Below are 12,202 nucleotides of genomic sequence, written 5' to 3'. Positions count from 1 at the left end.
AAAATATTAATATGGCCATTAAAAAATAACGGTTAGTGCTGGAAAAGTGAAAATTTAGGGTTGTATGTATCTTTACGTTCTACATCATATGAAATTAAAAAAAAAAGAGTTTCTCTGAAAACATAGAAATAAATATAAGGGTGGCAAGCCCCCTTAAGACGCACGGGTATGAAATATAGATAACAACCTACTACCGGTCCGGTCGAGTACACTTGCAAACTTTCATAAAAATCGGTCAAGTCGTTTCGGAGGAGTATGGCAACAAACACTGTAAAAAGAGCATTTTATACATATAGCTGTAAAAATTTTGGTGGCTACTAAAATGACAATATAAAACCGTATAAACCTTCCCTGAACTTCCACAAATAATTCAACATCAAAATTAGCCAAATCGGTCCACACATTCTCGAGTTTTAGCGAGACTAACGCACAGCAATAGATTTTTATATATAATGATGTTTTAAGATGTTGTTAATAATTGTTCTGTCACTGCTGCTCCACAATATTTCAGTAATTCGTTTGGTATTTCGCCTTTACCTGCGGTGTTCTGTTATTCAACTTTTCAAGTGTTTTTCGAACTTCCAGTGTACTTATATTAACGTCTTCATTTTTGTATTAATTTTCTGGTGTTTCCGGTTATGGTGTCATTTGTTCTTTCTCTGCATAGAGCTTTTTTAGATAGTCAATCCATGTATCCTTTTCTATGTGTTTTGGTTCTATTAGCTCCTTTACCTCCGTTCTTTGACTTCTTACGAGCAGAAAAAATATAAGTATCTAATCTAAGTTTTGTACAGGGTGTCCCAAATTGTTGTTTTGCAGAGTACAGCAAATACTAGAGGAGAAAAAGTAGTTAAGATGTGATGTTTTTTTCTCGAAAATTTAAAAATCTTTATTGGAAGTTTTGATAGATATATTATTATAATGGCAAGGTGCAATTTTTTTAGAGGGTTTCGTTGAAGATTATTATAATTGACGCATCTATTTTCTAGGTAACTTTATAGATGGAGCTGTTTGGTCAGAATTGGACAGAAACTGTTTTAGTCCAGAATCAGTGAGCCCAACGTTAATTTTGTCAAATTTACTAACAGTAAAAAATCCGTTTTTGTATATATCTTTATTCATAGATACTATGAAAAGAATCTCAGACTTTACAGCAGAAGATGTAGAATTATGCGCTAGATATCTACAGGTCTTGGAAGAATACGGTTCAAGAATTACGTCGCTCTCTGACTTCACTTCCTTAATAAGTGCAATTATGCAAGTACCATCAACAATTTTAAAACAATCTCAGCAGACTTACAATAGTACTAATAGTATTCTTCATAGTGTTAGTAAAATTTTAGAAAAAACTGATACTTTTACCAACGACACAACTGAATATCTATCAATTGTTATATTTTCTATTGAGGAATTCTACAGCGACACCCTCATATGGACAAAAACTGATGATCATGCATATAGCATTAAATACGTCAACTCAACGGATATGAATATTTTTGAACTAGAGCAAGAAGAAGAATTTGACTTAGGTCTTCGATTTAACAAAGGTCTAATAGAAAATGCAACCAGAAGTAGTGACTGTAAGAAGATAATAGTAATTGCTTACTTCAAGCCAACGTTATTCAACGAAGACGTCACAAGAAATTACACTTCAACAGTATTCACTACAATATTTCCAAATTTAGACGAAACAGGTTCTGATATACAAGACTTGGTGACCACCATATACAAGCATGATAACCCATTGGATGAATATATTTGCTCATACTGGGCAGAAGGCTATTGGTATCATAAATATGTAATCGAAGAGAATAACAAAACCTTTGTTTGTTCGTTTCAAAAAATGGCTAATGTTGCAATGGTTTCCAAAGCTAACATGTACGATCTTCTGACAGAGCTCCTAGAGCTTGAATGCGGGGTAGCATTGGAGCAGGCTTTGCAATATGTAAAAGAATATTTAAGTAGCTTTACTGATGCAGATGTTGCTAAACTGTATCATATTTTACGACAGTGTCAAAATTTTGCAGATACGGATATCATCATGAACATCATTGATAAAATTTTAGAAATGCCGATGAAACTTGTCACAAATGCTATTGAGGATTATTCGCTTAAGTTTTATGATTTATTAGAAGGGATTTTAGAATATCGGGAAGAATCATACATATCTGAGTTTAAGCATTTTGCAGTGGCCGTACAATATTTGAAGGAAGACAACCTGACTGGATTTTATATAGATTGCTATCAGTTCAAGTGTAAAATAGTCTTCATGCATGATTATACCCAAATACCATCAAGTAGTGAGCTGTACTTGATGATAGAAGAAGATTTGTTGAATGAACTCTTAAGGATCAAGGTTGAGAAAATAATCATTACTTTATTTGCGAATGACGTTTTCTTTAGTACTACTCAAGAATATACCAACAAGGCTTTGTCTAAGGTGGTTGGAGTTTTGCTTCCAGATTTAACAAAGCTCAAACGATTGGATGGACGCATTTCTGTTACTTATGTTCTTGGAGCTGGAAGTAAAAATGAGTCGTGTCATACCTGGAACGACCTATGGGTTCCAAGTAATCAAGTACGACAAATTAGACATGGAACCTATAGATGCGAGAGCTGGTATCCGGGGTGAGTATATTTTATCTTTATTATATAGATTATATAGGTTTTATAGCGTTCTACGCCTTTCCGTTCCTAATCGCCACTCCTTTCTATTGTGGCAGTCTTCCTCTCTTAGATTTCTTTCAAACATCGTCTTGGAGATGCCCTTTATCCATGTAGTTGCTGGTCTTCCTCGTTTTCGTTTTTCTGTGTGGGTCCATTCTAACACTTTTTTGGGATTCTCCTTTCGTCCATTCGTCTTACGTGTCCGTACCAAACTAGCTGTTGTCTTTCGATGTCATCTATAATTGTTCTTTCTATTTCCATTTATTGTCTAATGTCGTTGTTTTTATGTGTTCTAGTCAAGATCTTCTTGCTGACCTTCTCAAAAAATCCATCTCAGTGACTAATAATTTAAAGGGCCTAGCCGGGTAATGAAAAGTGCCCCCAACTCGATTCGAATTCCATATAGGTCACCGTTTAGAATATATAGTGAAACTAACTTTCTGAAATTTTTAGCCCCCTAGGTGGTCATGTGACCCACCTAGAGCCTAATTAGGGTTTTTAAGTTTTTTTTATTTCAGCCGCATCGAGAACTAGCGAAAAACTTTAAATAAAAAAGTTGTAGCCTTTAAAAAGTTCTGTCCGGAAAATTTTTTTTAATTCTTGGCCGGAAATTTAAATTTTAGAACGATTTTAAAATTTTAAATTAGTATAAAAAAATAACTAAGACATTCGTTTTCACAAAAAATATATATATATATATATATAAGGTGTATTTTTGCACAATGTTTCACCCTGAATTTTTTTAAATTTTTAAAATTGGTGAAACGCACCTTTAAAACTAAAAAACCGCATATTTTCGGTTTTTTTTTTCGTTTTTTGATACAATTTTATACATATTTTTCAAAAAAAGATAACACCGTCACTAGAATAGGTAAAGAAACTGAAAAATAATTGGGGTTTTGCTTAATAAAAATTTTTTGTAACGCCATCCATTTTCAAGATACAGGGCGTTGAGGAAAACAAAATTTTACACATTTTTTACGATTTTGCCGAAACTACTGGCAACATTGTAATAAAACTTGGTGAGTTTTAAGAGGTAGTCATTGTGCATATTTTGACATACAATTAAGGATTTAATATTCATCATTGGCGCGCATAGGGGTAATGGTCTGAACTTTTCAAAGAAAAAAGATAGTACGCTACTGACATATTTCAAATTAACAATCGTTTTTGAATTCCTCGTTCAATTTGTGACAAAAATCTATCGTCCTATTTTTTCATACGACGCACCATTTTTATTTAAAAAATAGAACATCTTAACACTTACAAAGTATTCGAACTTCTAGTAGTTTCTACATCAACATAATCTCGTACATCCATTATAAAAACTAATTCGAATACTTAGATACGAATACGCGTTAAGATATTTTATTTTTTGCAGCAAAACGGCGCGTCGTATAAAAAAATGAGAAGAACGTTTTTTTATCGCAAATTGAACGAGGAATTCAAAAATGATTATTAATTGGAAATGTGTCAGTGGCGCACTATCTTTTTTTCTTTGAAAATTTCAGACCATTACCCCTATGCGCGCAATGATGAATATCAAATCCTTAATTGTATGTCAAAACATGCAAAATAACTACCTTTTAAAACCCGTCAAGTGTTATTACAATGTTGCCAGTAGTTTCGGCAAAATCGTAAAAAATGTGTAAAATTTTGTTTTCTTCAACGCTCTGTATCTTGAAAATGGATGGCGTTACAAAAAAATTTTTATTAAACAAATCCCAATTATTTGTCAGTTTTTTACCTATTCTAGTGACGGTGTTACCTTTTTTGAAAAACATGTAGAAAATTGTATCAAAAACCGAAAAAAAAACCGAAAAAATGCGGTTTTTTATTTTTAAAGGAGCGTTTCACCAATTTTAAAACTTTGAAAAAATTCAGGGTGAAACATTGTGCAAAAATACACGTTATATATTTTTTTCGTGAAAAGAATGTCTTAGTTACTTTTTTATACTCATTTAAAATTTTAAAATGGTTCTAAAATTTAAATTTCCCGCCAAAATTCAATAAAATTTTTTTTCAGACAGAACTTTTTAATGTTTACAACTTTTTTATTTAAAGCTTTTCGCTAGTTCTCGATGCGGCTGAGATAAAAAATTAAAGCATAAAAACACTAATTAGGCTCTAGGTGGGTCACATGACCACCTAGGGGGCTAAAAATTTCAGAAAGTTAGTTTCAGTATATGTGCTAAACGGTGACCTATATGGAATTCGAATCGAGTTAAGGCACTTTTCATCATCTTACCCGGCTAGGCCCTTTATCTTTGTACGTGTTGGTTAATTGCCAGACTTCAGCTCCATAGGTTAACACTCCATAGGTTAACAGACTGTGTTGTAAATTCGTTTTTTATTTTCTGTTTTTATATTTTTTGCCACAGTACCGAATTCATAGCTTCTATCACCTGTTTTCCCTTTACTATCCTTTCTTTAGTATTATCTTCGTTTCGTTCTGTACTAGTACTAGTTAGTTTTATTCCCAGATATATTATGTATTCATTGCAGCTTGTAATTGTCTCCTGTTCCATCTTCAGGTTCTCCGTTTCTTCCCTTCCTACGCAGAGATATTGTGTTTTTTTGGTATTCACATCGAGGCCCCATTTTCTATATTCCTTTATTAGTTTTCTTGCCATATATTCAAGGTCTTGTCCTGTGCAATTACAATTTGGTCATCTGCATAGTGCAGTGTGTAGAGTATCGCATCTTCTATCGGTAGTCGCATTCCATTGCACTTCTTCCATGGTCCAACGGCATCATCAATATACAGGGTGATTGAATAGTAGGTTAAAGCTCAATAGCTCCGCTATAGTAATAGATAGCAATAAAAGTTAATAACAAAAATTTTAGCCACCTTTGAGTTTCACATTACAAAATTAGTCAGAATGTTACAGGTTGTTCGATAACACAGTGGCAGACCAAACTTATGTTTTTTTTAAAAGGAACACCCTATATTTTACTTTAAATTCGAAATCCTGTTAACTTCTCCATTACAAAAATATAAAGGTTTGTTATGTTATACAGGGTATTTACAAAGTTATAACCAATTTTATATGAAAATCTTAACAAGTTCAACTCCCTGTATAAATAAAAATAAGCACAACAACAATAGTGTATTAAGGCCATATTTTTAGCGTATTTTCAAAATTTTCAAGAATGGTCGATATTGCTAATTTTCTTTATATCAAATACAGGGTGAGTCAAAACGCAAGTATATTATTTTCTCAGTAATTTTAAACGGAACACCCTGTATTTTATATCACTATTGAAAAGTACCATTACCGTACTTTAATTTTTAGATAACATTCCCTATGTCTAAATTTATTAGATTTCGAGATATTTTCATTTTTCAATGGACCACTAGCGTGGCCACCCAAATCACCAGAATTTAATAAACTGGAATGATTTTTTGGGGTTACGTTGATAATTAAATTTATAAAATACCTCCAACAACAAGGGATGAGATGAAAAATAGAATACAAAGTGTATTTCGATGTGTTAATTTATAAATGCTCCGTATAGTAAGTAGCTCATTCAATGATCGTTTTTAGGCGTACATAAATGTGTTAGGAGATAATTTTGAACACCTTATGTAATTAAATATTAAAAATATTTTATTACAAGTAGCTTCTAATTTTTTTAAACATGTTTTTTTGCAAAATTTTTTACTGATAAATTATGTTTCGTTCTTTATTTGTTACATTGTTACATTTACATACAAAAGTAGTGTTTAATTGTCTTCACAAAATATTGTATTTTGTGTTTGTGTGTTTTTTTTGTAAAATTTATTACCAATTTTCTTTGTTTATTTGTTGCATTTACATAAAACGATAGTTTTTAATTGTTTCAAAAATGTTGCATGTAGTGGTTGTGTTTTTGTTTGTAAAATGTATTACTAATAAATTATTTTTATTTCTTTATTTGCTACAGTGTTACATTGATTACCGGATTGATAATCGGTAATCTTCAATTGTCAATTCAGTCATGGCTTACTTAAAATTTAGATAAATTTAAACACCTAAAATAATTTGCTCTGAAAAACGAAAATATCTCGAAAACAAATAAATTTGGGCATAGGGAATGTTATATAAAAATTAAAGTACGTTAATGTTACTTTTCAATAATGATACAAAATATAGGGTGTTCCATTTAACATTACTGAGAAAATAATGTACTTGCGTTTTGACTCACCCTGTATTTGATATAAAGAAAATTAGCAATATCAATAATTCTTAAAAATTTTGACAATAAATAAAAAAATATGGCATTAATAGACCATTGCTGTTTTGCTTATTTTTATTTATACAGGGAGTTGAACTTATTACGATTTTCATACAAAATTGGTTATAACTTTGTAAATACCCTGTATAACATTACAAACCTTTATATTTTTGTGATATAGAAGTTAACAGGATTTCGAATATAAAATAAAATATAGGGTGTTCCATTTAAAAAAACATAAGTTAGTTATAATAATATAAAACCTCATATATTAAGATAGTGTTCCATTTAACATTACTGAGAAAATAATGTACTTGCGTTTTGACTCACTCTGTATTTGATATAAAGAAAATTAGCAATATCAATAATTCTTAAAAATTTTGACAATAAATAAAAAAATATGGCATTAATAGACCATTGCTGTTTTGCTTATTTTTATTTATACAGGGAGTTGAACTTATTACGATTTTCATACAAAATTGGTTATAACTTTGTAAATACCCTGTATAACATTACAATCCTTTATATTTTTGTGATATAGAAGTTAACAGGATTTCGAATATAAAATAAAATATAGGGTGTTCCATTTAAAAAAACATAAGTTAGTTATAATAATATAAAACCTCATATATTAAGATAGGAGACATCGAGGAAAATCCAAAAATGTAAAAATGTACAGGGTGTCCCATTTAAAAAAACGAAGTTATAAGCAACTTCCGGTATAACCGAAAGTAGAAAATAGATGAAAATATTTTCATTAAATAGATCACTCTTCAAAACCCCTTCATTCCAATTTTCGCATGATTATGTTGCCTTTAGTTCTCGAGATATTTCTAATAGGCCGTTTATCTGCCTCACCCTATATACATTCTGTTCGGTATGATTCGCAAGAAAAGCTTCAGCATGCTATTTAGTAGACTTATAAAGACGGAAGTTCTAGAATGATTTGGCATCTTCTTTTTGGCAGTGGGATGAAGACGGATGCCAGCCATCTTTTATGGATCACTCCTGTACTGTAAATATTATTAAATAGGCTATGGAGAAGGTCTAAGTTTTCTTCGTTGACTAACTTCAGTACTTCAGTAGCTCAGCTGTTGAATATTTATCCACCAGATGGAGCACCATGTCATACGGCTAAATCAGGGAAAATATCTCTGGCTCAGAATGGTATCCCTGTCTCGGACTGACCGAGAAATTCTCCTGGCCTTAATCCCATAGAAAATGTTTGGGATCTTCTAAAACGAGAAGTTTTCCAATGAAAAAGTGACCAACAAAATTATTTTGATTGAAAAATTTATATTTCATTGAAACCACAACGACAAATTGAGGCAAAGTTCATTTAAACTTAGTCTAAGAGCTAGTGAACCTCCGACTAACGGTCGTCCTGTAAGGCTAGAAATTTGTCTATTGATAATTCATAGCACACCAAGGCACTAAAAACCATGACCTGTAAGGCATCAGCCGTGCACGTTTATCTACCAGGTGAATAGAAAAGTGCATAGTTTAGGGGTAAAATAAACTTTCTCCTGTAAGGTTTAAATTTAAGTATGTGTTTGAGTAAGTGATTTAGAAGAAATGTGTACAATGACAGGCGTTTCTGAAGAGCATAAGACCTTGCCAGGCAAGGGGAAAGATTAGGGGTTTTTCCTAAAATTATTCTTTTTTGCATCGAACAAATTTTTTTAGGTTTTCTGAATCATTACATACAGAAAAGGTCTTTAGTGATTTTTCTCTTAAGTTAATAGTTTTTGTTATATAAGCGATTGAAAATTTTGAAAATTTATCTAAAAATTTCAAAGTTGCCAAGGTAGGTAGATATTCTTTAAACATTGATTGATGAAATCCCAAAGAGTTTTTTGCAATACAATATCGGAAACCCTTTTGTTTTTTAATTGCTAATCAAGCGGGCGCGACACTGTAGTATAAGTGAGGACGTTTGAGTTGGCATAAATTCATTATCTCGAGAATGGGCAAATTTCAAGAAAAATCCTGACAGGTCGATTTTTATTTTTAAATTAGGACTTTTTGGCATATATATAATACTAGTGACGTCATCCATCTGAGCGTGATGACGTAATTGATGATTTTTTTTAAATGAGAGTAGGGGTTGTGTGATAGCTCAATTGAAAGGATATTTAATTCTCTATTTACTAATATAAACATTAACATAATTATTTATACAGGGTGTACAAAAAAAATTTTATCAAATTAACTTTGATTAAATTTGACAAATAGAAGAAAAATTTTTTTTTGTACACCCTGTATAAATAACTATGTTAATGTTTATATTACTGAATAGAGAATTAAATAACCTTTCAAATGAGCTATCACACAACCCTTACTCTTATTTAAAAAAATCATCGATTACGTCATCACCATCTCACCCAGATGGATGACGTCACTAGTATTATATATATGCCAAAAAGTCCTAATTCTAAAATAAAAATCGACATGTCTGACGATTTCTCTTGAAATTTGTTCATTCTCGAGATAATGAATTTATGCAAACTCAAACGTCCTCACTTATACTACAGTGTCGCGCCAGCTTGATTAGCAATTATAGAAACAAAGGGGTTCTCCCCTTTGTTTTTTTATTTTTTTATTTATTGCAAAAAACTCTTCGGGATTTCATCAATCAATGTTTAAAGAATATGTACGTACCTTGGCAACATTGAAATTTTTAGATAAATGTCCGATTTAGGGTTAAAATGGCCGATTTCGCAATTTTCAAAATTTTCAATCGCTTATATAACAAAAACTATTAACTTAAGAGAAAAATCACTAAAGACCTTTTCTGTTTGGAATGATTCAAAAAATCTAAAAAAAAATTGTTCGATGCAAAAAAAAATAATTTTAGGAAAAACCCCTAATCTTTCCCCTCGCCTGGCAAGGTCTTATGCTCTTCAGAATCGCCTGTCATTGTACAAATTTCTTCTAAATGACTTACTTAAACACATACTTAAATTTAAACCTTACAGGAGAAAGTTTATTTTACCCCTAAACTATGCACTTTTCGATTCACCTGGTAGATACACGTGCACGGCTGATGCCTTACAGGTCATGGTTTTTAGCGCCTTGGTGTGCTATGAATTATCAATAGACAAATTTCTAGCCTTACAGGACGACCGTTAGTCGGAGGGTTCACTAGCTCTTAGACTAACTGATTCGGCCAGGAACTGTGTATTGATTAATGTTTTTTGTTATTTTTAGGTATTTCGTTCTTTTTTATGATACCTTAAATGTAACTCAACTCTTAGACGACGCTATCCATGAACAGAACATACCTTTTCATAATATAATAAATAACATTACCACAATTTCCGCAGAATATCTAACAAAAATCAGAGCCGTAGATATCAAACTATTAGCTAATTACTTAGAAGAATCGAAAGAATCAAATTTCACAAACATGCAACTTATCCTACCAGATGCCTTTAATGCAAGTATAAACCTCACAAGCATTTTGTTAAATGTTGATCGTGAGATGTTTCAAGAAGATGAAACCAAGGACTCTGGTGATAAAATTTTATCGTGTCTTTTCCATGTGGCAGATTTACTGGAAGAGTCTTACTCCAGTTGTACTTGGAACGTTATCTTTGAAGTGCTATATTTGAACCAAAATGGTGTATTGGGTTTGCAAATTACAGATACGAGTAATTATTGTAAATACAAAAATAAGTTATTTGATTTTATAATCAACAGTTCAGGAATATGGCTCGATAGCTTATTAGTATCACAACTAATGGAGCACGGAGTACAAAAGTTGTATTTAATCGTTTTTTCCTGCGATTCATTTTTCTACAACGGTGAGATCCTCACCAACAACGACCAAGTCTTTGGCTTATACGTACCAAACATTGATAACACTTTCAGCAATCAGGTAACAGTGATCTTCAATCCTAATGTGTTTACTCCAGGTAATGCTGGGTGTGTCACATGGGAAGACGTAAGTACTAAGTATATAAAAAAAGGACAATGGGGGTTACAAAAGCAACTTGATTCGAATGGTGGATGTCAATGGTTTCAACAAGGTTGGTTTTCTGTGAAGCTACTCTACGAACCCTTTAACATTACTTCATCCCTGGAAAATCTGGACAATAGCTTACCAACTAACGAAAAACTGAGACAGTTAGAGGCTATATCGTCGTATTCTGAGGATTTTAAACCAAAAGACGTATTCTTGCTTCTAAACATATTACTTAGTTGCAAAGATTTAAGCAAAGGAGACCTAAATATTTTACAACGAATAAGCACTAGATTTTGTGACATTCCCAACAGTGTCAAAAGGGATGCAGAAAGATTGTATTACACTAATCGTATGATCCTGAAGATTGTTTCATTAGTGGGATCTATTATCGATACTAACACTGCCTATACAATCGGAAATAGTTTCCAAATTATCAGTTGCAATCTTAATCAAAATAAGGAGTTATATCTAGCAAGGAATTTCATAAGTTGCCAGCAAATATCTGAACATGAGTACAATACAAATTTGGTTTATTATGGAAATACCGTAGCCCCGCTTTTTTCGGTGATTGCTTTACAAAGCAATGACCTCTTTGACCAAGAATATGAGACTTCACAAATATTAGGAATATCGACTCTAGTCACCCAGGATACTTTCATTACCAAGTTCAAAATCACTTTTAAACACGACCAATATAATGTTCCAAGTTACTCATGTGCTTGTTGGAACAATCATCAATGGAGTTACTTTCATACGTTGCAATCAGATTCTAACACAAGTTGCTACATCAATGACTTAGAACACTGTGAATATGTGACTTTGGCAAACCTCGATATTAATAAAATATTGAATGACGTTTATAGCAGAGATGATGAACAGGACAGCAAATGTGATGACACTAGTTGCACCACTACGTTGCAAGTTACTTTAAACGCACTTAGCAATCATTTAAGCGAGTTGAAGTCATCTGATATTGATATAATCTTCAACATATTTAACAAAATTGATTTAGATACAGAAGAACAAATAGAATATATGGCGGATATTATTGATCTTCTTATGAATTTGGATAGAGAAATTCTAGCACAAGCGCAAACTTATAACAATTCAACAGAGAAGTTGCATGAGTGTATCAATCGCCTGGTGAAAAGTTATAAAGGTAAGCATAATATTCTTTTCTGTAATTAGTTGTCTAATAATATTGTTTTTGTCAATAACGATTAAAGTAAATCGTATATCCAAGGCTTTACCAAGCCATTGGGAGTAGGACTCTATTCCACTAATACATCAAACAGTTCACCCATATAAACCGCTATCATTTTGTACCTTACGCCGAGTATAGCGTGAAAT

The 12,202-nt window shown here is 32.0% G+C and overlaps 1 protein-coding gene across 1 annotated transcript in view; it reads left to right on the top strand.

Moving 5' to 3' along the window:
* Window positions 1–12,202, top strand: part of LOC126879422 (uncharacterized) — a 59,298-nt gene that overhangs the window by 29,937 nt on the left and 17,159 nt on the right. Inside the window, exons 5-6 of the mRNA XM_050642432.1 lie at window positions 990–2,628; window positions 10,096–12,011. Of these exons, the coding sequence (XP_050498389.1) occupies window positions 990–2,628; window positions 10,096–12,011 (3,555 nt within the window). The remainder of the gene's footprint in view (window positions 1–989; window positions 2,629–10,095; window positions 12,012–12,202) is intronic.

Source organism: Diabrotica virgifera, chromosome 2, assembly GCF_917563875.1.
Source record: "Diabrotica virgifera virgifera chromosome 2, PGI_DIABVI_V3a".
Taxonomy (NCBI): domain Eukaryota; kingdom Metazoa; phylum Arthropoda; class Insecta; order Coleoptera; family Chrysomelidae; genus Diabrotica; species Diabrotica virgifera.
This window is presented reverse-complemented; position numbering and strand designations above follow the sequence as displayed.